This window comes from Mustelus asterias, chromosome 1, assembly GCF_964213995.1.
Source record: "Mustelus asterias chromosome 1, sMusAst1.hap1.1, whole genome shotgun sequence".
Lineage (NCBI taxonomy): Eukaryota > Metazoa > Chordata > Chondrichthyes > Carcharhiniformes > Triakidae > Mustelus > Mustelus asterias.
This window is the reverse complement of record NC_135801.1, coordinates 34996471-35022424: the sequence shown is the minus strand read 5'-3', so window position 1 is coordinate 35022424 and position 25954 is coordinate 34996471. Positions and strand designations below refer to the sequence as shown.

Here is a 25954-nt window from a genome sequence, read left to right as displayed (position 1 = left end):
TATCTACACCCTTTATGGTTCTGCCATTTATCGTATAGCTCCTCCCTACATTATTTCTACCAAAATGCATCACTTTGCATTTATCAGGATTGAACTCCATCTGCCATTTCTTTGCCCAAATTTCCAGCCTATCTATATCCTTCTGTAGCTTCTGACAATGCTCCTCACTATCTGCAAGTCCTGCCAATTTTGTGTCGCCCGCAAACTTACTGATCACCCCAGTTACACCTTCTTCCAGATCATTTATATAAATCACAAACAGCAGAGGTCCCAATACAGAGCCCTGCGGAACACCACTAGTCACAGGCCTCCAGCCGGAAAAAGACCCTTCCACTACCACCCTCTGTCTTCTGTGACCAAGCCAGTTCTCCACCCATCTAGCCACCTCCCCCTTTATCCCATGAGATCCAACCTTTTTCACCAGCCTACCATGAGGGACTTTGTCAAACGCTTTACTAAAGTCCATATAGACGACATCCACGGCCCTTCCCTCGTCGACCATTCTGGTCACTTCTTCAAAAAACTCCACCAGGTTAGTGAGGCATGACCTCCCTCTCACAAAACCATGCTGACTATCGTTAATGAGTTTATTCCTTTCTAAATGCGCATACATCCTATCTCTAAGAATCTTCTCCAACAACTTCCCCACCACGGATGTCAAGCTCACCGGCCTATAATTACCCGGGTTATCCTTCCTACCCTTCTTAAATAACGGGACCACATTAGCTATCCTCCAATCCTCTGGGACCTCACCTGCGTCCAGTGACGAGACAAAGATTTGCGTCAGAGGCCCAGCGATTTCATCTCTCGTCTCCCTGAGCAGCCTTGGATAGATTCCATCAGGCCCTGGGGATTTGTCAGTCTTTATATTCTCTAACAAACCTAACACTTCCTCCTTTGTAATGGAGATTTTCTCCAACGGTTCAACACTCCCCTCCGAGACACTCCCAGTCAACACATCCCTCTCCTTTGTGAATACCGATGAAAAGTATTCATTTAGGATCTCCCCTACTTCTTTGGGCTCCAAGCATAATTCTCCACTTTTGTCCCTGAGAGGTCCGATTTTTTCCCTGACAACCCTTTTGTTCCTAACGTATGAATAAAATGCCTTGGGATTCTCCTTAATCCTGTCTGCCAAGAACATTTCGTGACCCCTTTTTGCTCTTCTAATTCCCCGTTTGAGTTCTTTCCTACTTTCTTTGTACTCCTCCAGAGTTCCCTCCGTTTTTAGCTGCCTGGACCTAACATACGCCTCTCTTTTACACACACGTGAATGCAGTAAGAGAATTAAACAAATAATTATGACTTTAAAACATATTTTAAATGGATTTTAAGTATTGTATGAATCATTGTTCGCTTTAGCCAAAAGCAGGTTACGGCAAGATATGTTGGTAAAGGTGAATAGTTCAGAGCCACAGGCCTGGGAACCCCTTATTTAGCAAAATTCATATCAGAAAGTTTGTTATGCGGAAACACAGATTGCAACATTATGAATGAGAGTATTCATTGTCTAGACTTAGGATAAAGATGTGCCCGGACATAGGACCATGTGTCTTTCCAGTTTGGCAATGATCCGATGGGAATGTCCACTTTGACCTCTGTAGTAAGCATCTAGGATAACCAGGCAACAGGGAAGTGACTTTAGCTGAGATGGGAGTTCGCGTCTGGATTTAATGGACGAATGAGATATCACCATGTTAGATGGCAAGATGCAAGTGGCTGAGGTGAATATCAGGGAGTATTATTGATGTATGTTTACTAAATGTGATTGATTTTAAACTAATGCAAAGTGGGAATGATTGATAACAAAAACTATAATCGATCTGTTTTTGATTGTATACATTAGATTCATCGGAGAGGCTCTGTTGCTCTATCTCAAAGCAACTTAACCCTTCTGGTGATCTCTTTGCAGCTGCTTGTTGTTGTTTACATAGAACATAGAACAGTACAGCACAGAACAGGCCCTTCAGCCCACGATGTTGTGCCGAGCTTTATCTGAAACCAAGATCAAGCTATCCCACTCCCTATCATCCTGGTGTGCTCCATGTGCCTATCCAATAACCGCTTAAATGTTCCTAAAGTGTCTGACTCCACTATCACTGCAGGCAGTCCATTCCACACCCCAACCACTTTGGAATGGACTTTTAAATATTTTAAATAAATGTTACATCTTTATACAGAGATACCTGCCTCATGCGTTTTGTGTTGTCTAAAGTTAAGACAGTACCAGTCATCTCAAATTACCACACAACAGTATGATTGCAATTTTCAGCTCCTTACTAATCAAACAATTTTGAGATAATAGAGATGATGGGTTTGCAATGAATCATGGATTCTTGGGAGCCCTTCAAAAATGAGGGGTGGGTCCGAATGTTGGATTGCTGACCCTATTCCCGAGTTGTCTGAGTTTTAGGAGTGCCTTCAAAGAATGGAAGCTGATTCTAGTCGAAAGGCCAGACCCAATATTCCTGACCTGGCTGGCTCCATCATGGAAATAGGAATGTCTGGCTCCTCCACAATTCTTCATGGAGCTGGACCAGGTTTTCCAAGCGTTAAGGTTAATGACAGCTCAGAAGAGTCATGAGTCACAAGGGAATCTTTTAAAAGGTGAGTTCAAAAGGTCCTCCTCATCCCCCTCATGTCAAGCTATGACTCTCCACCCATCTCCCACAGCAACTGACGCCCCCTAAGTTAAGCTATGCTCCTGCACTCATGTCCCCTATGCCAAACTATGCCCCCTCGTGCTTCCTATTTCACGCTATACCTCTCCGTCCACCTCCATGGCCCCTCATTTCCCTAGTGCTAGGAAATGCCCCTCCACCCCCCCACCCTCTTGGCCTCTCATTCTATCCAATGCCAGGCTATGGCACTTCTACGCCCATTGACCCCTATACATTGTACAGAAACAATGAACGCTATCATGAGATTGTGCAGAATTTTGAGCCTGTACTTTCCGTGTGTGGGATTATCAGCACAGGTGCAAAATCCAGAGAGAATCAGAAAACGGGATTCACAGAATCCCACAGTGCAGAAGAGGCCCTTTGGTCCATCGAGTCAGCACCGATGCATGAAATGCCCTGACCTGCCCACCTAATCCCACTTGCCAGCACTTGCCCATAGTCTTGAATGTTATGGCGTGCCAATTACTCATCCAGGTACTTTTTAAAGGATGTGAAGCATCCCGCCTCCACCACCCTCCCAGGCAGTACATTCCAGACCGACACCACCCTCTGAGTAAAAATATTTTCCTCAAATCCCCCCTAAACCTCCTACCCCTCACTTTTAACTTGTGTCCCCATGTAACTAACCCTTCAACTAAGGGGAACAGCTGTTCCCTATCCACCCTGTCTGTGCCCCTCGCAATCTTGAACGCCTCAATCAGCTTTCCCTGCTCCAACGAAAACAACCCAAGCCTGTCCAACCTCTCTTCATTACTTAAGTGTTCCATCCCAGGCAGCAGCCTGGTAAATCTCCTCTGCACCTCCTCTAGTGTGTTCACGCCCTTCCTATAATGTGGTAACCAGAGCTGCAGTGCTCCAGCTGTGGCCTCACCAAAGTTCTATACAATTCCATCATGACCTCTCTGCTTTTGTAATCTATACCCTGATTGATAAAGGCAGGTGTGCCATATGCCTTTTTCACCACCCTATTTACCTGCCTTTCCACCTTCAGAGATCTATGATCAAACACGCCAAGGTCCCTTTGTTCTTCGGAACTTCCCAGTGTCAGACCTTTCATAGTATACTTCCTCATCAAATTACTCCTTCCAAAGTGCATCACCTCACACTTTTCAGGGTTAAATTCTATCTGCCACTTGTCTGCCCATTTGACCATCTCATCTATATCTTCCTTTAACCCAAGACACTCAACCTCACTGTTACCCACCCGGCCAATCTTTGTGTCATCAGCAAACTTATTGATCCTACCCCCCATATAGTCGTCAATGTCATTGATATAATTGCCGAACAATAGGGGGCCCAGCATGGATCCCTGTGCTACGCCACTGGTCCCTGGCCTCCCGTCACTAAAGCAACCATCTGTCACCACCTCTGTCTTCTATCGCTAAGCCAATTATGAATCCACCTTGTCAGATCACCCTGTATCCCATTTACATTAGCCTTCTTAAAAAGTCTCCCATGTGGGACTTTGTCAAAGGCTTTGCTGAAATCCATGTAAACTACATCAGCTGCACTACCTCATCCATACACTTGGTTACATGCTCAAAAAATTAAATCAAATTCCGGGACTCTCTCCGGACAGGTTGCGTTTCCCGATTTTCCTCACCCCCTTGCCGGCGATGTCACAAGGTTCACACCCATAGAGGATAGGAATGTGATTTAAATAGATGTTTTAATAAATTTTAATATGATTAACAGCACCCCCCCCCCCCCCCCACCACATGATCCTCCCCATTAAATATTCATACCTCACCGACGTGACGTGACGCCAGCGAGGTTCATAACCGGTTTGATTCAGCGAAGAACAGCCAATGCGATCCCTCTGGAGGTACAGAGGAAATTATAGCCCCTGAAGGAGCGGGACATGGCTGGTCACTGCCTTGGCACTGCTCCTACTGCCAGGTTGGCACTACCAGGTTGGCCTCATGGGTGGTTCATTTATGTGTGGTGACGGGTGGTGGGGGGGGGGTGGTGGGGGAAAGCAGGAAGTGAACAAGTCTTGGAATGCCCAGTGAGGAGTGTGGGGGAAGGGGATTGGAATGGCGAAGCGGATTGTGCGAAGGGAGGAACTGTTTGATCTCAGCGGAGTCGGTCTTGCTGGCTCTATGAGGCCCCACTTCACTACTTTGCCCTATACTGAAAGGTCCTTTCACCATAACCCAGTAAAGTGTCAATCATCCAATCCCTTTAAAGCACCAATAATGAAAACTGTAAGCCCTTGAAACCTCTTAACTTTGTGTAAATAAATATTCTGAATTTGACAGCAGGGATAAAAGAGCCAGAGCTGTCAATCAAGCAATGTTTTCTCTGGGGTTCAGGTATTTCAACAGAGTAATGGATTACTAGGCCATCAACAAAACATACATAATGAGGATTTTTCCTCTTTGAACTTGAAAGCTGAAGGGAGGCAGAGTTGCTGCTTGAAAGAAGTAAGGTTTTTCCAGCATTGCTTGTGAGTTAAGAGGAACAGGAGTATTTCTCCTGAGCCAACTACGGCTTAATCTTCCCAGCAATTTGATCCCCATACCATTTGTTATCCTTACTGACCTGTCCACCAATGTCCCCATTTACCTCCATCTCACCTTACTTCCTCTCCATTCCCCAGGTACAACCTGATGATTCACACCTGCCCACCCAACAGCTAACCGATCTTTTAATCTGGCTGGCTGTGGCTAGAAAACAGATTCCAAAAATGGTGTCAGGCTGTGCCATTAATTTGGACAGGACTCCAAGAAAACCCCATTCTTCCAGAAGAAACATGCAAAACCTACCCTTCCACGGTCTCTCCCTGCTAATATCAGTGCCTATTACATTCTGTATCTCTTAACAAAACAACCACCATGGAAACTGTGCAGGACTAAAACCAGTCACCATTGAAACTTAATATGCTTGAAACCATGTTGTATCAAGTTCATCCCTCTTGACATTAAGGTAGATTACTGATCTAAAATAAAACTGGCATTCACATAATGAGTTTTGCATTTCAGATTCATTGGGCTGAATCTTAACAGCGGAACGGTGTCAGGTCAAAATTCACACAAACATCGCAAACAGGAAACCCAACTCATTCCCTGGTTGTTTTAGAGACGGCTGGAGAAGCCATGAATTACAAATCCACTCAGAGAGGGAGGGGTCATTTAAATATTACAATTAGACTGTCATAGAAAAACAACAGGCTGTGGATCTTGGAAATCTGAAATAAAAACAAAAAATACTGCAAAGGTTCAGCAGGTCAGGCAGAATCAGTGGGAGGAAATATTGTTAATGGGTGGAATTTTCCCATCCCGCCTGCCACGGGAATCATAGTGGGTGGGACAGAAAACTTGGCAGACCATTTAAAGGTCTGTTGACCTTGGGTGGGAATTTCCAGTCTTGAAGCACGTGCGGCCAGAAAATCCCACCCAGTGTTTCAGCTCGAGGTGACACTGATAATGAGGCTCTTTGCGTACATTTTAACAAGCAACCTATCTAATGTCAATCTATTTTAATGATCAATCTATTTTCAACTCAGTCAGCCAAGTTTTTCCAGACCTTGGGAAACCCCAATGGATGAATGGGTGTACAAGGAGCTGAATCCATGAGCTAAGGACAGGAATGCTTCCAGAAGGTCCAACAAGCTGTTCAGTTAACCATTTCTCTATCCTCGTCCCAGCCCCTGGCAATCTGCTGCTCCAAACCCACCACCATCAAACCCCTCACACCGTCAGAAGCCCCAACTGTCCTTGGCCACAATCGGACCCCTTCCCGCCGCCCTCCCCATGCAGATACCAGTGACCACTCCCACACAAAGCCCCTCCCTGCACCAATAGACCTAGCTGCTCTTCATAGAATCATAGAATCCTACAGTGCAGAAGGAGGCCTTTTGGCCCATCGAGTCTGCATCGACCACAATTGCACACAGACCCTATCCCCATAACCCCATACATTTACCCTAGTTTTACCCTTACACTAAGGGGCAATTTAGCACGGCCAATCAACCTAACCCACATATCTTTGGACTGTGGGAGGAAACTGGAACACCCGGAGGAAAACCACACAGACACAGGAGAATGTGCAAAATCCATAAAGACAGTGACCCAAGCCAGGAATCAAACCCGGGTTCCTGGTGCTGAGAGGCAGCAATGCTAATCACTGTGCCACCTTACCGCCCCAGGTTTTGTTAGTCTTGGAACTCTTCTGAGCTCCAACCTTCTGCTGAAGACTTCCATGCCGCAAAGGCCTCCTGTCTGTCAATTCACTTGCCCGTGGGCAGGAGACTGACAGTAAAAGACTGAAAGGAACTATAGGTTGGAAAACATGTTCTTCAGGTTTTCCAACCTCTGAGCTGCTGCCCTGGATGGAATGCATGGGCAGTTTTTCCATCCCACTTACCCAACCCCCATGTCGTGTTTTGCGGAGGCAGCAACTCCACCGATGTCAACAGCTCTTTCCGTGGCTTACACCCTCCACTGCCGGGTATTGCCAATGGCGGGATAAGAAGATTCCAACAGCGGAAAGAGCTGGAAAATTTCAGCCCACATCCGGGCTAATATCCAGTGTAATCCAGCACATTTTGGTTTCTGAGATGTTGAATGCTAATTATGGCTACAAAAAGTACAGTAAGACTAACAAAATGCATATTCTCAAGCACAACAAGTGACAGGAACATTTAAACAGGGGCAGGATTCTTCCAAAGCATTTGTGACCACGTCATAAAGCTTCAACCACTTACCCTTACAATAAGAATCCACTTTATAAGAGACAGCCCAAATCCAGAGATAGCTCCATATCTGCCTGCAATGGTGTTGGTTGAGCAGAAGGATAAAAAGAATCCAATCCAGTTAAATATAAATGCAACTAAAAAAACCAAAGAAGATAAAAGTAGTCATTAATTTGCAAAAGTTAACAAAATTATTAATAAAAGCAAAATATTGCAGATGCTAACAGAATGAAAAACCTTGTTATGTTGCATTGTGAATTGCACACTCCTTAATATTAGTTACAGTGTATGTAATTATCACTTGAACTTAGAATTTCTGCTTGGGTCACAATGGAGAAAATGCTTTTCTGATTTGAAATTATGGTTCAAATTTGTGTCTAAATTAATTGGCATAATGCATGATGGCACAGTGGTTAGCACTGCTGCCTCACAGCGCAGAGATCCGGGTTTGACTCCTGGCTTAGGTCACTGTCTGTGTGGAGTCTGCACGTCCTCCACGTGTCTGCGTGTGTTTCCTCTGGGTGCTCTGGTTTCCTCCCACAGTCTGAAAGACGTGCTGGTTAGGTGCATTGGCCATGCTATATTCTCCCTCAGGCGTTGGAGTGTGGCGACTAGGGGATTTTCACATTAACTTCATTGCAGTGTTAATGTAAGCCTACTTGTGACACTAATAAACAAACTTTAAAACGTAAATACATTTGTCACGAGTCGGCATAACAGAGCGATTGGACAGGATCAATAAGTTAATGGGAACAAACCCAACCAGGCCTCAAATATCTGAGGAGGGCTCCTATAAAAGGGCCACTTCATTAAAAAAAAGGAGCAGTTCTTTATCTGGAACAAATCTGGTTGATTAATTTAATACAAAGCACTGGTGAGCAGCTTCAATCTGAGATTTTGCAATTCAGTTTTAAGCGATGTACAGATCTGATTAATGTTAACAGAAAGCAATTAATGTGGAAGTTAATAAATGCTGCAGTTTTAATGTGTATTTAATAATGCATGGGTGTTCAGAGCAGTAATGAGTGTTTTCAACCTGAGCAGTGTGCAAATTGGTTTAACTATCTCCACATTGATGAGTGAACAATTGTGATTACTCTCCTAAGTACTTTTGCGAAACAGTCTCCAAATATTGGCTGGAAATTTCCCATCTCGCCCGCCGCGGGAATCGTAGCGGGCGGGATAGACATTTCAGCGGACCGTTTAAAGGTCCGTTGAGCTCGGGCAGGAATTTCCGGTCTTGGGGCACACGCGGCCAGAAAATCCCACCCAGAGTTTCATTGCTGGCTCCCAGTGGTTGATTGATGAAAGGCTGAAAAATAATGGTTGTAAGAGGGTATTTAACTTAGTGGACGGGGAACTCCAGGCACTCCTTGAAATTCAGACACAGCAAAGGAGCCTGTTTGTCTCTTCTGCGTGCTGAGGAAGGAAGTCTGGAAGGATGGAATGGAGGTGTTGATGGGGTACACGCTACACCAGCGTGGCAGATCAAAGCCAAAGAAAATCCTGGCAAGGAGAGAAATTGCCACGCCAATCTTTTTGACTCATGAGATGAACTGAACCAGCAATATGATGTGGGTGAGGACTGAACCTGGCTTCGTGTGAGGATTAGCTCACTGGAATTGATAGTCACACTTCCGTTTGATTCCTTTTGTTTTTATAGGTCAATTATGTGCACAATGAGCCAGATTTTCTGGCCACGCTCGCCCCAAGGCCGGAAAATCCTGCCCGAGGTCAATGGACCTTTGCATGGTCTGTGCCCGGCGCACTACAATTCCCGTGGCGGGCGGGACGGAAAAATTCCACCCAACGACTGAGAAAGGTTAGGAAGTCCAAAATCTCAGTGTGTTGACCCAGGAGCACAAAGCAGTGGAGTTCATGTGCTCAGAGCCAAATAGGGAACAACAGGACATTCTCCTCATGGAATGAAAAACCTTAGCTGCGACGTTTGAGAATTTGGTTCTGCTGAAACGGCATCGTTAATCTTGGACCAGATTCCATTAAAAAATTCACTAATAACTTTTTCTTTATTCATTCACGGGATGTCAGCAGTCCTGGCAGGACCAGCAATTATTGCCCATCCCCAACAGCCCTTCAGAGTATGGTTGTGAGCTGCCTTCATGAAGCGCTGCAGTCCAGGTGGTATGGATACACCCATCGTGACCCAACGTTCGGCCACAGGCACACCTGGCAGAAAATTCATCTTATTGTTAACCATCAAATACAAAATTAGACTTGTTTTATATATTTAACAGGCCTTTTCCTCATGCCCAGGAGCATAGATCAGGGAAAATGAACAGCGATCCATTTTGCCAAATCTACTCCTTTTATCATAGAATCCCTACAGTGCAAAAGGAGACCTTTAGCCCATCGAGTCTGTACCGACCATAATCTCACACAGACCCTATTCCCATAACCCCACATATTTACCCTGCTAATCCCCCTGAAACTAGGGTCAATTTGGCATGGCCAATCAACCCAACCCGCACATCGTTGGACAGTAGGAGGAGACCGGAGCACCCAGAGGAAACCCACATAGACACGGGGAGAATATGCAAACTCCACACTGACAGTGTCCCAAGGCTGGAATTGAACTCGGGTCCCTAGTGCTGTGAGGCAGCAGTGCTAACCACTGTGCCACCGTGCCGCCCCAAAATCCAATTAAATACTGAGCCTGTTGCTCAAGTTTCAGGTGCTTCCAAGAGGAGGAGGTGGGGCAGTATTGGCAACTGCCATTGGCCGATTGTAGCTCCAGTAATAAGGTGGAAATAAACTGATCTTCTCCCTCCCTCCACACCCGCCCCCCCTCCCCCAACCCACCCCCATTTTCCTAGGTAATAGCTGGCTGCTCCACAGAAGATCAGCAGGGATCCCAGGGCCAGGTCGGCTAGGGAGGAAATTGCGGGTCCCCTAGCCGAGATATTTGAATCATCGATAGTCACGGGTGAGGTGCCTGAAGATTGGAGAGTGGCAAATGTTGTGCCTTTGTTTAAAAAGGGCTGCAGGGAAAAGCCTGGGAACTGCAGGCCAGTGAGCCTCACATCTGTGGTGTGTAAATTGTTGGAAGGTATTTTGAGAGACAGGATCTACAGGCATTTAGAGATGCAAGGACTGATTAGGGACAGTCAGCGTGGCTTTGTGAGTGGAAAATCATGTCTCACAAATTTAATTGAGTTTTTCGAAGGGGTAACCAAGAAGATAGATGAGGGCAGTGCAGTTGATGTTGTCCACATGGACTTTAGCAAGGCCTTTGACAAGGTACCACATGGTAGGTTGTTGCATAAAGTTAAATCTCACGGGATCCAGGGTGAGGTATCTAAATGGATACAAAATTGGCTTCTTGACAGAAGCCAGAGGGTGGTTGTAGAGGGTTGCTTTTCAAACTGGAGGCCTGTGACCAGCGGTATACCTCAGGGATCAGTGCTGGGCCCACTGTTATTTGTCATTTATATTAATGATTTGGATGAGAATATAGGAGGCATGGTTAGTAAGTTTGCAGATGATACCAAGATTGGTGGCATAGTGGACAGTGAAGAAAGTTATCTCCAATTGCAACGGGATCTTGATCAATTGGGCCAGTGAGCTAACGAATGGCAGATGGAGTTTAATTTAGATAAATGCGAGGTGATGCATTTTGGTAGATTGAACCAGGGCAGGACTTACTCAGTTAATGGTAGGGCGTTGGGGAGAGTTACAGAACAAGAGATCGAGGGGTACATGTTCATAGCTCCTTGAAACTGGAGTCACAGGTGGACAGAGTGGCGAAGAAGGCATTCGGCATGCTTGGTTTCATCGGTCAGAATATTGAATACAGGAGTTGGGACGTCTTGTTGAAGTTGTACAAGACATTGGTAAGGCCACACTTGGAATACTGTGTGCAATTCTGGTCACCCGATTATAGAAAGGATATTATTAAACTAAAATGAATACAGAAAAGATTTACTGGGATGCTACCGGGACTTGATGGATTGAGTTATAAGGAGAGGCTGAATAGACTGGGACTTTTTTCTCTGGAGCGTAGGAGGCTGAGGGGTGACCTTATAGAGGTCTATAAAATAATGAGGGGCATAGACAAGGTAGATAGTCAATATCTTTTCCCAAAGGTAGGGGAGTCTAAAACTAGAGGGCATAGGTTTAAGGTGAGAGGGGAGAGATACAAAAGTGTCCAGAGGGGCAATTGTTTCACACAGAGGGTGGTGAGTGTCTGGAACAAGCTGCCAGAGGTAGTAGTAGAGGCGGGTACAATTTTATCTTTTAAAAAGCATTAAGATGGTTACATGGGTACGATGGGTATAGAGGGATATGGGCCAAATGTGGGCACTTGGGATTAGCTTAGGGGTTTTTTTAAAAAAAGGACGGCCTGGACAAGTGGGGCCGAAGGGCCTGTTTCCATGCTGTAAACCTCTATGACTCTATGACTAGGTCAGTGGCACGACATTAAATGGCAATTTTTGCTTTTTTCACCACGCTGCTCCGCTGCCATCCACAATTGTGCTCACTTTTCCTGCCAGAGCCAGGCCTTGTCCGTGGCTAAGACAAAGCTGGAGGTGCCTGCTGGATCATGTTAATGGCTGAGTACAGGAAGGAACTCATGGGCCTGGGGATGGCAACCCAAGGAAAAGTGTTCAGTAATCCTTTTTATCCCCCCGAGAGGTGCTGCAATTTCCCGACTGTACATCACAGTGTGGTAACCCAAAGAGAGTCAATCAATGCTATTCCTGAGCATTCGCCATTTCAAATACCAAGTGAGGAGCCAGCGCAAATTTAACTAATCACCCACTAATTACAAATGAATTACACTTTTAAATTCAAAATTTTAACGATTATCCACTTAAGCTCAAATGGATTTTTTTTTACCATTTCTAAACATGAAACATTTTAAAAATATGATCAATCTTGTTATAAATTAATACATGTGACTTTTTAAATATCACTTTTTAAGGTGATTTCTGATCAAAATTATTGTACCATTTAAAATGGTTTAAATTTTTAATTTTGTAAGATTAATTATGCCCAGTCGGCCTGGAGTTTAGGAGAATGAGCGAGGATCTCATTGAAGTGTATAAAGTTCTGACAGGGCCAGACAGACTGGATGCAGGGATGTTGTTTCCACTCGGGGTGGGGGGGAGGGGGGGCAGTCTGGTACAAGGGATCGCAGTCTCAGGATATGGGGTAGGCGTAGGACTGAGCTGAGGAAAAACCTTTCACTCAGGGTGGTGAACTTGTGGAATTCTGTAGCACAGAAAACTGTGGAGGCCAAGCTGCTGAATATATTTAAGAAGGAAATAGATAGATTTCTAGACTGTAAAGGTGTCAAGGGGTATGGAGAGGACGCGGGAGCATGTTGTTGTGATGGAAGATCAGCCATGATCATTTTGAATGGCGGAACAGGCTCGAAGGGCCGAATGACCCTATTTTCCTGCTCCTAATTTCTATGTTTCGGTGTTTGTGATGGGACGGCACGGGAGCACAGTGATTTGCACTGCTGCCTCACAGCTCCAGGGACCTGGGCTCGATTCCCGGCTTGGGTCACTGTCTGTGTGGAGTTTGCACGTTCTCCCCGTGTCTGAGTGGGTTTCCTCCAGATGCTCAGGTTTCTTCCCACAGTCCAAAGATGTGCCGATTAGGTGCATCGGCCATGCTAAATTGCCCCTTAGTGTCCCGGGATGCGTTGGTTGGAGGGATTAGCGGGGTAAATACGTGGGATTACGGGGTAGGGCCTGGGTGGGATTGTTATCCGGGTAGACTCAATGGGCCGAATGGCCTCCTTCTACACTGGAGGGTTTCTATGAGTGTAAGCCACACCCACAATTTTCCTGCCAGTTTTGTCTGCTCTAGCCTGCACGCTGGGCCTTTAATGCATCACACTAGAGTTTTTTAAAAAGCCGAGGGAAGGATTTCCTAGCTCTGAGGTGACAGTCCTGTCATTGGGAACATTTCCCCGCTGTGGGACCGGATACGGAGTAGTTGTCTACCTAACAGAGGCAGACAGCCAATTTTAATATTCAACAACAATCATAGAATGATAGAATCCCTGCAGTGTAGAAGGAGACCATTCGGCCCATTGAGTCTGCACCGACCACAATCCCACCCAGGCCCTAGCCCCATAACCCCATGTATTTACCCTAGCTAGTCCCCTTGACACTAAGGGGCAATTTAGCATTGCCAATCCACCAACCCGCACATCTTTGGACTGTGGGAGGAAACCGGAGCACCCGGAGAAAACCCACACAGACACAGGGAGAACGTGCAAATTCCACACAGACAGTGACCTGAGCCAGGAATCGAATCCAGGTCCCTGGCGCTGTGAGGCAGCAGTGCTAACCACTGTGCCACCATGCCACCCCTCATATCAGACTCAATTCTCGATGCCCGCGAACATTTTGCTTCAGTCAAGCAGCCTCACCGAGGCAGCAGTGGGCCACAGTGGGTGGGGCAGGGGGGGCACAGGCAGGTGATCTGGAGAGGTCTGCCTGTATAATTCTAATTTAGACCTCATTTCTCTGAGAGTGCCGCCATGCTGAGGAGCTCTTGAGTCTCCGGCCTGCCTCAGTTGCGCTCACCTCTGTTGGCGGGGCTGCTGAGGGTCTGGAGAAGGAGGGGTCCTCTGATTCAGCCAGTCCATCTTAATTGGCTGACGAGCCTGAAGGAGGCCAGTTAGGGGGTCGCCCATGGGGATAAATTAGGGTCGTTGTGTCAACAAGAATGGGCTCAGGACTCGATTTCATCCCATGCCAAAGTACTGAAATCTGCAGTAAAATCCTGCCCCATGTCACATTCAGAGCAGTTGTAAAGCCAGCAGGAACAAATAAATCTGCTGAAGTTACAACCCACAGGCATTTCTTTCCATCCCAGCATGGGTAAATTGAGACAGTTTTACTGACAGCAAGATTTTGGCTCCTGATGGCTTTTATTCTCCAAATGTGATGTGATATGGAGTGAGCCTTCATACCTCAAGAAGTGCTGGATTATCAGACTGAGGTTGGGGACTAGGGCTGGACTGATAAAAATAATTCGGTAGTCCTCATGTTTGCAAGAGACTGCATGCTTAATATTAAAAGAAATTAAGTAACAATTACATTTTGTTCAGAATTGTCTACATAGTGCATTTATACGACACAACTAATAATACATACACAAGAAGTTTGACTTTATTATAAATTACTGAGATAATCCCAGTACAGCCTAACTGTATTAACTATCATTAGAAAACTGGTAGATAGGAGGTAGAGTAAGCCTTAGAATCATAGAATCACACAGTGCAGAAGAAGCTCTTCAGGACATCGAGTCGGCACTGACACGTGAGAAACACCTGAACTCCCACCTAATCCCATCTGCCAGCACTTGGCCCATAGCCTTGAATGTTATGATGTGCCAAGTGCTCATCCAGGTACTTTCTAAAGGATGTGAGAAAACCCGCCTCTACCACCTTCCCAGGCAGCGCTTTCCAGATTGTCACCACCCTCTGGGTAAGAAAGCTTTTCCTCAAGTACCCCCATCCTCTTGTTAATTCTTGTCGCGGGAGGTCTGAGTCAAAGAACAAAGAAAATTGCAGCACAGGAACAGGCCCTTCAGCCCTCCAAGCCTGTGCCGATCATGATGCCCTGACTAAAAAAAATCTTCTGCCATGACTCAGTCCATATCCCTCTATTCCCTCCCTATTCGTGTACTCATCCAGATGCCTCTTAAGTGTTGCTAATGTTCCTGCATCCACCACCAGCTCTGGCAGCGCATTCCAGGCACCCACCACTCTCTGTGTGGAAAAACGTTGCCCGCACATCTCCCTTAAACTTTGCCTCTCTCACCTTGAACCTGTGCCCCCTTGTAAGTGACACTTCTTTCTCCCGCTGTATCCTTTGACAATCTTCTGCACTATCTACGACTCCACCTATCTTTGTGTCGTCTGCAAACTTACTAACCCACCCATCTCATTGAGAGACATGGGGTTATTTCCAAAATTGTTAATGACTGATTCAGCTACCTTTGTCATTTTCAATGCTTAACTCCTAACTCAGCACTTGTGAGAATGTTCCAAGTAAAATTGGCAGCATGCCAGTTTTTAAGCCTGTGTATTATGTCTTCTCAAGGTGTGCATGATTCCAGATTTTGGTATTTACGTATCTCACAGAGTGGAGTTTAAATAATGTTTGAGCTCGGCCCCCATTTCACCCTCAATGTCTGTTTTACAGATCGTGCATGGTGGGCAGAATCATCCTGAAATCAGCAACGTCCAATTTTAGCGGGGGGGGGGACGGTAAAATGGGGTTTGACTCGCCAATGCCAATGGTGGCATTTTTCCACCTTATTGCCTGGCACTTTGTTGGATCGCTGGCAGGCAGCCTCTGGCCTGCCCCACCATGACTCAGAGGTTCAGTAATCCGAGTGCTATATTTAAAGATCACTCCTGTACGGGGCTAGCACTTTTCAAGACCCTGGGAATTGATGACTGACAAAGCTATGAAACGTGCTACTCTAAGCGCTGCCATCAGTTCCCCCCCCCCCCCCCCCCCCCCCCCCGCCACCTCCCCTCAGGTACCTGCTAGACCATCGTGACGTCCTCCACCTCTGCTCTGGGCAAAGACCACCAATCAGTGACACCAATCCAGCATGGGAGGCGGTGCCAGAGGTCAGTGCCAATGCCTTCCAAAAGAGGGCAGCCATCCACTGCTGAAAGAGGGGCTGCACTCCATCACTGAGGTACAGACGGGCATCCATCAGTGACAACCCAAGAGGGGGACAGGGCATCTCAAACTCACTCCAGCTGTCCCTCCCTCTCAAGGAGGCGCCCAAAGGCCTTCCGGCAATCATAGGGAGTACTCCCGTCCACCCAGGTGACTGCAGGAGAGTCCAGCCCATCCAAATCCCCTCTTCCTGCAGCTAACTCATTCTCTGCTGTGGATGTTGGGGCTACATTAGCATGGCAAGTTGGGAAGATGGCTGGCCTGGATAAAAATCCGATTCGCAAGAGGCGTGAATCTGATTGCTATCCTCCCAACACTGTTTTGCCGGCGAGATCGGCTTCATGCCTAGAAAGGCCGTGGAGTCAATTAAGGAGGGTTAAAGGGACTTACCTTGGTCCCACACGACATCTTCCAACCTCCCAGAATCTTACCCCTCACTGCATCATATCACACCGCCAGGAATCACTGTCTCCACCAACAGAGACCAGGCACCATAGCCATGCTGAGAGGGATCAGGGACATGATCTTGCAGTGCCATCGAGCAGTGCCAGCCTGGCAGCATCCATCTGGCACCCTGCCAGTACTCAGTTGGGCACCATAAGTGTGCCAGGGCCAGTCCCAAGTGGGTGTGGCTTGAGTGGGCATGGGGCCTGAGTGAGAGAACGGCCTGAGTGGAGGTGGGAGTGTGACTGGGCGTGGGTATTCACAATGACAGGGGGGGTTTATTTAGGGGGGAGCTCTACAAGCAGGGCTATGTAAGGGGGAGAGCTCTGTAAGGGAGGCACTATATAAGGGGGGAGGTCTGCAAGGACAGGTCTATGCAAGGAGGAGGTGATCATCAGGTGGGGGAGCGTGTTTATGCTCATTTCCCTTCACGCTTGAATGGATCTCAAGTACCCCTTTGATCCTGACTGCAATGTTGACAGAGTCTAAGCCTGATTGACAGCCTGTGGTTTCTTCAAAACAATCGTTGTTTGCAAACTAGGAAGTGAAACCACAGACTGTCATTAGGGCTGAGTGCGCTCTGTGCAGAATGGAAGCACCCCACCGGAGGAACCGACATCTCCTCTCTCATCCCCACTTCAGAGGGCTCTGCTCACACCTGCAGCTTCTGACAGGGAGAAAAGGAAATCTCTGTTGCAGAATGGAGTACTGCAATAATTTAAAATCCTGCCAGGTAAACGGAATGGGGGGGGGGGCGGGGGGGGTCGGGGGGGTGTGGCGGGGGGGGATGGGAGGTGGGGGGGGGGAATGGAGGTTAAAGTAACCTGCCCACTGGAGATTTTTCACAGCTAACAGGCAGCAATGATGATATTGAATACAGCGCTGCCTGAAATCACCATGCCGGGGTGATCTTCAGGTCTGCCAGGGGTAGGAGGGACAGTCCAGCCATGTCAGTCCAGTGGAGAGTGACAAGGTCACCCCTTGCCTCCAGTTGAGCCCACGCAACCTGCAGGGCCCCTGAGGGACCCTTTCTCTGCAGTCTGGCAGCAGCAGAGGGGCAAAAGGACACTGGACCAACCTCCTTGAGCCTCCTCAGGGCGCAAGGCACCAGGCCAGGGTGCCAGGGCACGGTTGGCACTGCCAAGGCATGTGGTCTGAAGGGGGGACTGAGTACAGGGTCTGAGGGGGAAGGGGGCTTGAGTAGGGGGCTTGAGAAAGGGGATCAGATCACTTTCATGCCTGCATGGTATGGGGCGGGGTGGGGGGGGAGATGACCCGTTATTTGTGGGTGGAGGGGAAAGGATGTCCCTCTTTGGTAAGGGGTTGGTAGTGCTCCCCCTGGTCAGTGGTGGGAAAGGGACAGTATTTCATTTTTGCGGGAACGGGGGGGGGGGGCCTGTCTCTGAGCGCGAAGATCAGGGCACCCTTTAAAAAAGGCAGCCCGGTTTTGGGACAGTGGGGCTGGCTAGGAGGTTGCTCAAGGTGAGCTTATTAGCATCTTTCAGGTGGGTGAATCCTACCTGAGAGACGCTGTCAGCACCAGTGGGAACACTCCTATTTTCCCACTAGTGTGGGCACTTAGCCTGAAGATAGCAGAATTCGACCCAGGATATCAATTCTGTAAAAATATTTTCATCCCAGAAATCCATTGGTGACAATTGCCGACAATCATAAATGCCTTGAGATGATTGCTACAGAATGAGTTAATTCTGAAACTTATTATAACATTAAGGTAATCGCTATTCAACAGAATTGAGGAACACTTCTAACCTGAAGGAACTTTCTTATTTTGACATGAAACACAGCAGGTAATTGAGTAACCAATAGGAATATCATAGAAATCATAGAAACCCTACAGTGCAGAAGGAGGCCATTCGGCCCATCGAGCCTGCACCGACCACAATCCCACCCAGGCCCACATATTTACCCGCTAATCCCTCTAACCTACGCATCTCAGGACTCTAAGGGGCAATTTTTAACCTGGCCAATCAACCTAACCCGCACCTCTTTGTATACAATAAAAATTAAGAAAGTATTTGATTGTTGTATAGAATAAGGTAGCTCTCATGTAACCAAAGCTTCATACAAAAGGTCTGATTTACTTAAGACATTTTGTACAATTCAGCAACCTCTAATCATATATCTTCATATGTCTATTGAGGGACAGAAGTATGATGTGCTGCTATGTTAAGTGAGGCATCTTAGAACACCATACTGTGTCAGTTCTTTAGCCCCCTTTCTAGCTGCTATTAAATCGATCACCTCTACAGTTTTATGGCAGCCCTCATTTTGTTTCGTTACCTCTGGAATCCACTATTCTAATTCTCTCCTGGCTGGTCTTCCATTTTCCACCATTGAGCCGATCCAAAACTCTGCTGTCCACAGTGACACAGTGGTTAGCACTCCTGCCTCACAGCACCAGGGACCAGGGTTCAATTCTGGCCTCCAATAACTGCCTGTGTGGCGTCTGGACGTTCTCCCTGCATCTGCGTGGGTTCCCTCCAGGCTCCGGTTTCCTCCCACAGTCCAAAGATGTGCAGGTTAGGTGCACTGGCCATGCTAAATTTCCCCTTAGTGTCCCAAGATACCTGGATTAGGGGGATCGGTGGGGTGGATACATGGGGTTACAGGGGTAGGGCCTGGGAAAGTTGCTCTGTCAAAGAGTCAGTGCAGACTAAATGGGCTGAATGGCCTCCTTCTGCACTGTAGGGATTCTATGAGATGTTATGGATCTTAACTCACACCAAGTTCCACTCACCCATCAATGCTGAGCTGGCTAAACAACACAGACTCCCGGAGGGGATTTTCCCATCCCACCCGTCGTGGGAATCGTAGGTCCAATGACCTCGGGCGATATTTCCTGGTCTTGGGATGAGCGCAGTTGAAAGATTCCACCCCTGGTCTGTCATTGCTTTGATTTTAAAATTCTTATTCTCATGTTCAAATCCACGCATGGCATTGTCCATTCCTTTCACTGTAAACTCTTCCAGCTCTACAACCCTCCACAAAATCTATTGTTCCTTTCGCTCTGACCCCTTGCTACCTTTGCACCACAATTGGTGCTTGGGCCTTCATCAGACTAGGCTTCTAACTCCAGGATTCCTTCCCCACATCTCTCTTTCTATTTTAATGTGTTATTTTAAACCTAACTTTCTGACCAAATGTTCAGTTACCTTTATAATATCTGCTTCTCTTGTTCAGAGTCAATTTTTGTCCAATTATGCTTCCATGAAGGGCCTGGATCATTCCACTTGTCAATCGCTTTTTTTCCCTCTCTTTTGACTTAAAACACATTTTTGTGTTTAAACTGCAATTACTGATGCTATTACCAGAGTTATTACTTCAAGGAGTTATTGAATACATCAACAAGTGGGAGCTGTTCTAACTTGAAGGTGCGCAGTATTTTCGATGATCTTGATGTATCAACTATGAATGTTAATTCAGTCGTCAATTGTGGTAACTCTTTCACATTAGTAGGAAATTATGTTATGTATTGAAAGGTCCTACAGAAATAAAGCTCAAGACAAAGGTTGACTTTATTTAAAGTGATTCAGGAAAGTGAAGCTCATTCAATAAGATGCCTTCTCGATGCTCAGTTTTACTTTGTCACGGTGGCACAGTGGTTAGCACTGCTGCCTCACAATGCCAGGGACTCGGGTTCGATTCCCAGCTTGGGCCACTGTCTGTGTGGAGTCTGCACATTCTCCCCTTGGCTGCGTTGGTTTCCTTTGGATGCTCCAGTTTCCTCCCACAGTCTGAAAACCTGCTGGTTAGGTGTATTGGCCATGCAACACTCTCCCTCAGTGTACCCGAAACAGGCGCCAGAGTGTGGCAACTTGGGGATTTTCACAGTAACGTCATTGCAGTGTTAATGTAAGTCTATTTGTAACTAATAAATAAACAGGCCGAAATGTTATCATCCCATCCGCCAAGGGAATCAGAGCAGGCAAGAGAGGCGGACCATGGAAAGATCCATTGACCTCGGGTGGGATTTTACGATTTTGGGATGAGCGAAGCAGTAAAATCCTGCCCATAAACTTTAAACATCTGCAACTTTCTATCAACAGCAGACCACGTGAATCATGTGCATTTGATTAAAGACTCGAGTAGGAACTCAGAAATAATAATAAGGGAAGTTGAAAGGTAACTCTATGGCTGCTGGTGCTTCATGCAGAACTGGGTGCTGTTCACTGAATGCAAAGCTTCAAATAAAATGTCTCATATGGAATACAATAGAACTGTATTATCTCATATTTATATTGTCTAAATCTGACAGTGAAATTAACTGAAGAATTTACTGTGCTGCACAACAGGACAGGAACATCAGCAAATGTACTATATATATGTATCGAAGGATTCATGACTGGAGACTTGTGTTTCTGACAGCTTTGAAAACCAAAAAGATAATGCTCCCTTTCTCGTTACATCAGTTTGAAAATAGCTTCGACAATCAATTTGTGTAGGAATCAATTAAAGGTGAACTTACTGAAAAATGTCAATAGAAAAATCCCATCGTTTCCGAGGCTGAGCTGATTGCCATCATCGTAGCCATCCCCTGACGTGAAATCATCATCCTATTTTTATCAAAAAGACAAAGCACGTTATTGTGCAAGCTATTTCTCTCTGAGATGTCACTTGACTGTCACAATTTGCCTACCCATCAGCTCATTTACTGTTACTATGTGAACAAATACTCCAAGCCTGCTGCTCTCCCTCCAACATCTATTTCAGCCGAGCAGTAATTTAAATTGTTGTGACATTTGTGTGTACGTATAGCTGAATTGCGAGCCAGCTTGTTTTATAAAAAAAACACACACACACACTCACATATTCGCAGAAGATAATTGGCTTTCCATTAAACTCCATCACCTAGAAGTCACCTTGTCAAGTTTCACATCATCTTTCTTCACTAGAGGAGGACAGCCATATTGGGTCGAACTAAGCTACATTACAATAGGGGGTGGAAAGGAGAAAGGCCAATAAAAATGGACCCCTCCCCCAAACTCATTATCTAAGTCTCACAGCATTCAGTTCAGCACCCTGGAAAACATCCCTGCCATCAATCTGCACAGCGAGATACATCTGTCTCCTACTAAGAATATACTGTCACTGCGAGATACAAGTTATTTCAGACACAGTAAAGTGTAAACACATCAGCAGTTGGATTCAATCCATGTCTGTAGTGTTGAAGCTTTCAAACATGTTGCACTGATACCTGATACCAAGCATCAAGTGAGACTGACTTGGATACAATTGCTGAATTATGGCTTCCTTGTTTTATACCAGGTTAATTTGCCAGCAAAGAATATTAATGTGAAAAAAGGTCGGGGAGTGGAGGGGAATTTTATCAAAGAGAACGCATGTGGCAGCCCATTTAAATTAAACTGATGTCCTTCCAAATTATTCTACAGTTTATACAGGACGGAAGGGCATACTGATCTCGTGTAGCGTAGTATGAAAACTGATGATTAGCAAAATATTACTGGTATATTTGCACATCCATTTTGAGGTTTGTACTGGCAGAATTCCATTAATTAATAATGAGGTGCTATCGTAGATTCCCTGCAGTGCAGAAGGAGGCCATCTGGCCCATTGAGCTTGCACTGACAACAATCCCACCCAGGCCCCATCCCAGTAATCCCAAGTATTTACCCTGCTAGTCTCCCTGACACAAAGGGGCAATTTAGCATGACAAATCAACCTAACCCACATATCTTTAGAGTGTGGGAGAAAACCGGAGCACCTGGAAGGTGCCCTCGCAAACATAGGGAGAACGTGCAAACTCTACACAGACAGTGACCCAAGACCAGACTTGAACCCGGGTCCCTGAGCCGTGAGGCAGTAATGCTAACCACTGTACCACCATGCTGCCTCAGATGCTGAACAATGATGATCTATCCAGGTTAATATTGTGAAGCTGATAGCCATTGTTAACCAAGAATTGAAATGTGCACTCTGAATGTGTATTCTAAACCTTCAGTCCTACAGGAAATGCATAGGAAATGTTTGAAGGTGAATGCTGCAGATGCACCAATACTGCAACTCAAGGAACAGGCCACACCTATACAAGCTCACAACTTGTATAAGCTTTGGCATTTGATCAGCTTGTCCAGGGAGTTTGGTCATTAACAAACTTGGGAGGACAACAGCTCTTTGTATGGAATACAACTCATCTATTTTAGCTGTTGGGGCTGAAGGAGTCAAAGGATATGGAGGGGAATGGTATGTAGATAGGCTAGAAAATTGGGCGGGGATCCTGGATTCAGGATTCAATCCTGGACCGGGGAGCGGCGCGGGCTTGGAGGGCCGAAGGGCCTGTTCCTGTGCTGTATTGTTCTTTGTTCTTTGAAGGCGGATCAGGATATTGAATTTGATGATCAGCCCTGATCAAAATGAATGGCGAAACAGGCTGGAAGGGGCGAATGGCCTCCTCCTGCTGATGTTTCTATGTTTGTATCTTTAAAGTAGAAATTGAATCGCTGGCCAAATGGCAGGGTGGGCACTTGGGAGTCTCACTGTTCACCAATACTGTTTTAGGAAGAGGCAAGAGTGGTCATATTTCGGACTGAAGTTCAAGACCATGGAGTCAGGGCCACTTTCTTGCTGCACTTCAGCGCTCTTATGACTTTGCACAATAACAGAGTGAAGTATAACTTTGAACACTCCTTTCAACAGTGGAAGCAATCTAAGCTTCCATGGTTGCTGTAGGAGCTGTCAGGGGAGGCAACACAATGGTTGCGACCGTTATTGGGTTAATGGTTCATGTTGGACAAAAAGGTCGCCATGCGCTGTATGAATCCATGATAGACATTGGAGCTGGACATCTCATATTGCTCTGTGACATTGTGCATAAGCTCACCGCCAGGTTGCATAGTGCATCTACTACATCTTGGTACATGCCTTCATCGGTAGGCTAGGCCCACACTGAGATCTGGCCTGATAGAATTTAGTCATGCCGCATCTTCAAGAAGCTGGCTTCTTCTTCAACCATTGACAGAGGGGTGTCCACATTATCAGCACCTGAAATGATTATTAATGTAAAAGGAAGCACAAAGGAAAAAGTGGCTGGTGAAAGCAGCTGCAGTTTGTCTTGCAAAGTGTGGAGGGTAAAGGGGAAAAGAAAGATACGATATGCAGAAACCCTCTACGATATCTCCTGCAGCGTGGCCATGACTCTTTCCTTGCCCATGATGACCACCATGTTTTCTTCAATCAGAGACAGGTGCACAGATGGGCACTGTTCCGCTGTTGGCCGCTTCCTGTCTCAAGTGGCAGGTGACTTCTTTCCAGCAAGAAGCGAGAACCTTAGTGGCAACCTTGTAGGTGTTTAGAGAACATGCTCATCATTGGGAAATGGCTGGCACGCAGGTGTGAAAGATGGGGTGGGGGGCAAGAATCGGTCTGATGATTTGATGTCATTGGAGCGTTTCACAGACCCCTGCTTAGTTTCATTTTCTACTCTATGCAGGTGAAAGCTCCTACAATAAATCTGTTGCTGTTATTTTGAATCAACATGTGCACATCGCATCTTTTTCTTTTTGTTTAAAACCCGCAGCCCCTCACATATTTAGGGCATTACATCTGCATAGAAGGAGGTGTCATTTAATCTGATTATAGCAGACTGAAGGAAAGTGGTAGAGGGGAAATTATAAATAGTGAGGCTTGAGGGAGTGAAGGTGTGAGCAGAATACAAGAGCGGCGTTGTTACATTGACAACTCTGGTGAGGTCATTGAATTTATTTTGTCATTGTAGCCTTGTCCTTGGAACCAAACTCCTGGCATTGGCTTCCTCAATGATATCATCGCACAGGTGATTAAGCTGTTGCCTGGAGGGCATTTCAGTCTATATGCAGGGGAGAGAATCTCCCTTCTCCTGCTAATCCTCTGCATGGGAGGGGGCTGGGGAGGGGGTGGGGGGGAGGGGGGGCTCCAAGTTGCATTAAAGCAATGTCTGTGCATGTCACAACCTTTTTGTTATTCGGAACTGTTTGCTTCCTTTTGCAACCTGAGTGCAAGTCGCCTTTAAAAGGTGCTGACTGTACTTGGAACCAGAGACTAATATCCAGCAAGCCATCATTAATTAGCAGACTGTATGAATATTACGTACTGCCTGAGACAATATCGTAAGAAGTTTAACAACACCAGGTTAAAGTCCAACAGGTTTATTTGGTAGCAAAAGCCACACAAGCTTCCGGAGCTGCAAGCCCCTTCTTCAGGTGAGTGGGAATTCTGTTCACAAACAGAGCATATAAAGACACAAACTCAATTTACATGAATAATGGTTGGAATGTGAATACTTACAACTAATCAAGTCTTTAAGAAACAAAACAACATGAGTGGAGAGAACATCAAGACAGGCTAAAAAGATGTGTATTGTCTCCAGACAAGACAGCCAGTGAAACTCTGTGGGGGTTACAAATAGTGTGACATGAACCCAATATCCCGGTTGAGGCCGTCCTCGTGTGTGCGGAACTTGGCTATCAGTTTCTGCTCAGCGACTCTGCGCCGTCGTGTGTCGCGAAGGCCGCCTTGGAGAACGCTTACCCGAATATCAGAGGCCGAATGCCTCACAGGCGTATATATGGAGCTGTAGGTCTGATATTTACTCTTTTAAGTACATTTCAGATTACTGCCCCTGGGCTAAGGAGACATATACTTAGCCGATGCTGCTGAATGATGACAAGAGTCCTCTGGGTTAGCATGACTCACTGGGGGTGATTTTACCATTTTGATTCTAAGTGCTGAATCTGGGCATAATTCAGATCTGACTTGTAAACCTGTTCTCAGGCACCCCCATACGCACTTAGCCTGAAAAAGAAATCACGAGTCTGAATCGCGCTGTGGGCGGGGCTTATCGTGCCCGAAACGCTGCTGCTCTGATTGGAGCCTTCAACTGCGCATACGCAGCAAAAAGAAATTTGAGAAACGGCCCCCTGTCACATCGCTCCCGGGCCGCAAAAAGGGGATAGAGTGGCCCGGAAACAATGGCCCCCACAGATATCGCCCTACCCCCACAATATAACTGACCCCCTTATCCACCCACTTCCCCTGCTACCCAGACAGATCGCAACCCCCTGCCCCCTTCCTCCCCACGGATCACCCGCAGAGTGGCCCTGCGCCCCCCCTCACCCCCCACCAGAGATCTATCTGGCTTCCTCCTCCTCCCCACCACCAGAGACTGATCGAGCCTCCCTCCTCTTCCCCACCAGAGAGCGATCTGGCCTCCCTCCTCCCAACCCCCCCCACCAGAGAATGATCGGGCCTCCTCCCCCCCCCCCCGCCAACCAGAGAACCATCTGGCCTCCTTCCTCCCCCCCACCAGAGAATGATCTGGTCCTCCCTCCTCCCCCCACCCCCCCAACCGGAGAACCATTTGGCCTCCCTGCCCCCCCCAACCAGAGAGTGATCTGGCCTTTCTCCATTCCCCACCCCCCCACCACCAGAGAACCATC

The 25954-nt window shown here is 46.6% G+C and overlaps 1 protein-coding gene across 6 annotated transcripts in view; it reads right to left on the bottom strand.

The window, feature by feature from the left end:
- LOC144483369 (NEDD4 family-interacting protein 1-like) overlaps positions 1 to 21429 on the bottom strand; it is a 380432-nt gene extending 359003 nt beyond the window's left edge. For 4 of the 6 annotated variants that reach the window (XM_078203892.1, XM_078203377.1, XM_078204485.1 and 1 more), the window contains exons 1-3: positions 21330 to 21421; positions 20989 to 21076; positions 7390 to 7514 (exon numbers count right to left, since the gene is read on the bottom strand). In XM_078203892.1, coding sequence (XP_078060018.1) covers positions 7390 to 7514; positions 20989 to 21076; positions 21330 to 21368 — 252 coding nt within the window. In that variant the 5' untranslated portion in view covers positions 21369 to 21421. Of the gene's footprint in view, positions 1 to 7389; positions 7515 to 20988; positions 21077 to 21329 lie in introns of all 6 variants that reach the window. The other 2 variants (XM_078202302.1, XM_078205116.1) reach the window with 2 other exon arrangements.
- Positions 21430 to 25954: the final 4525 nt, after the last annotated feature.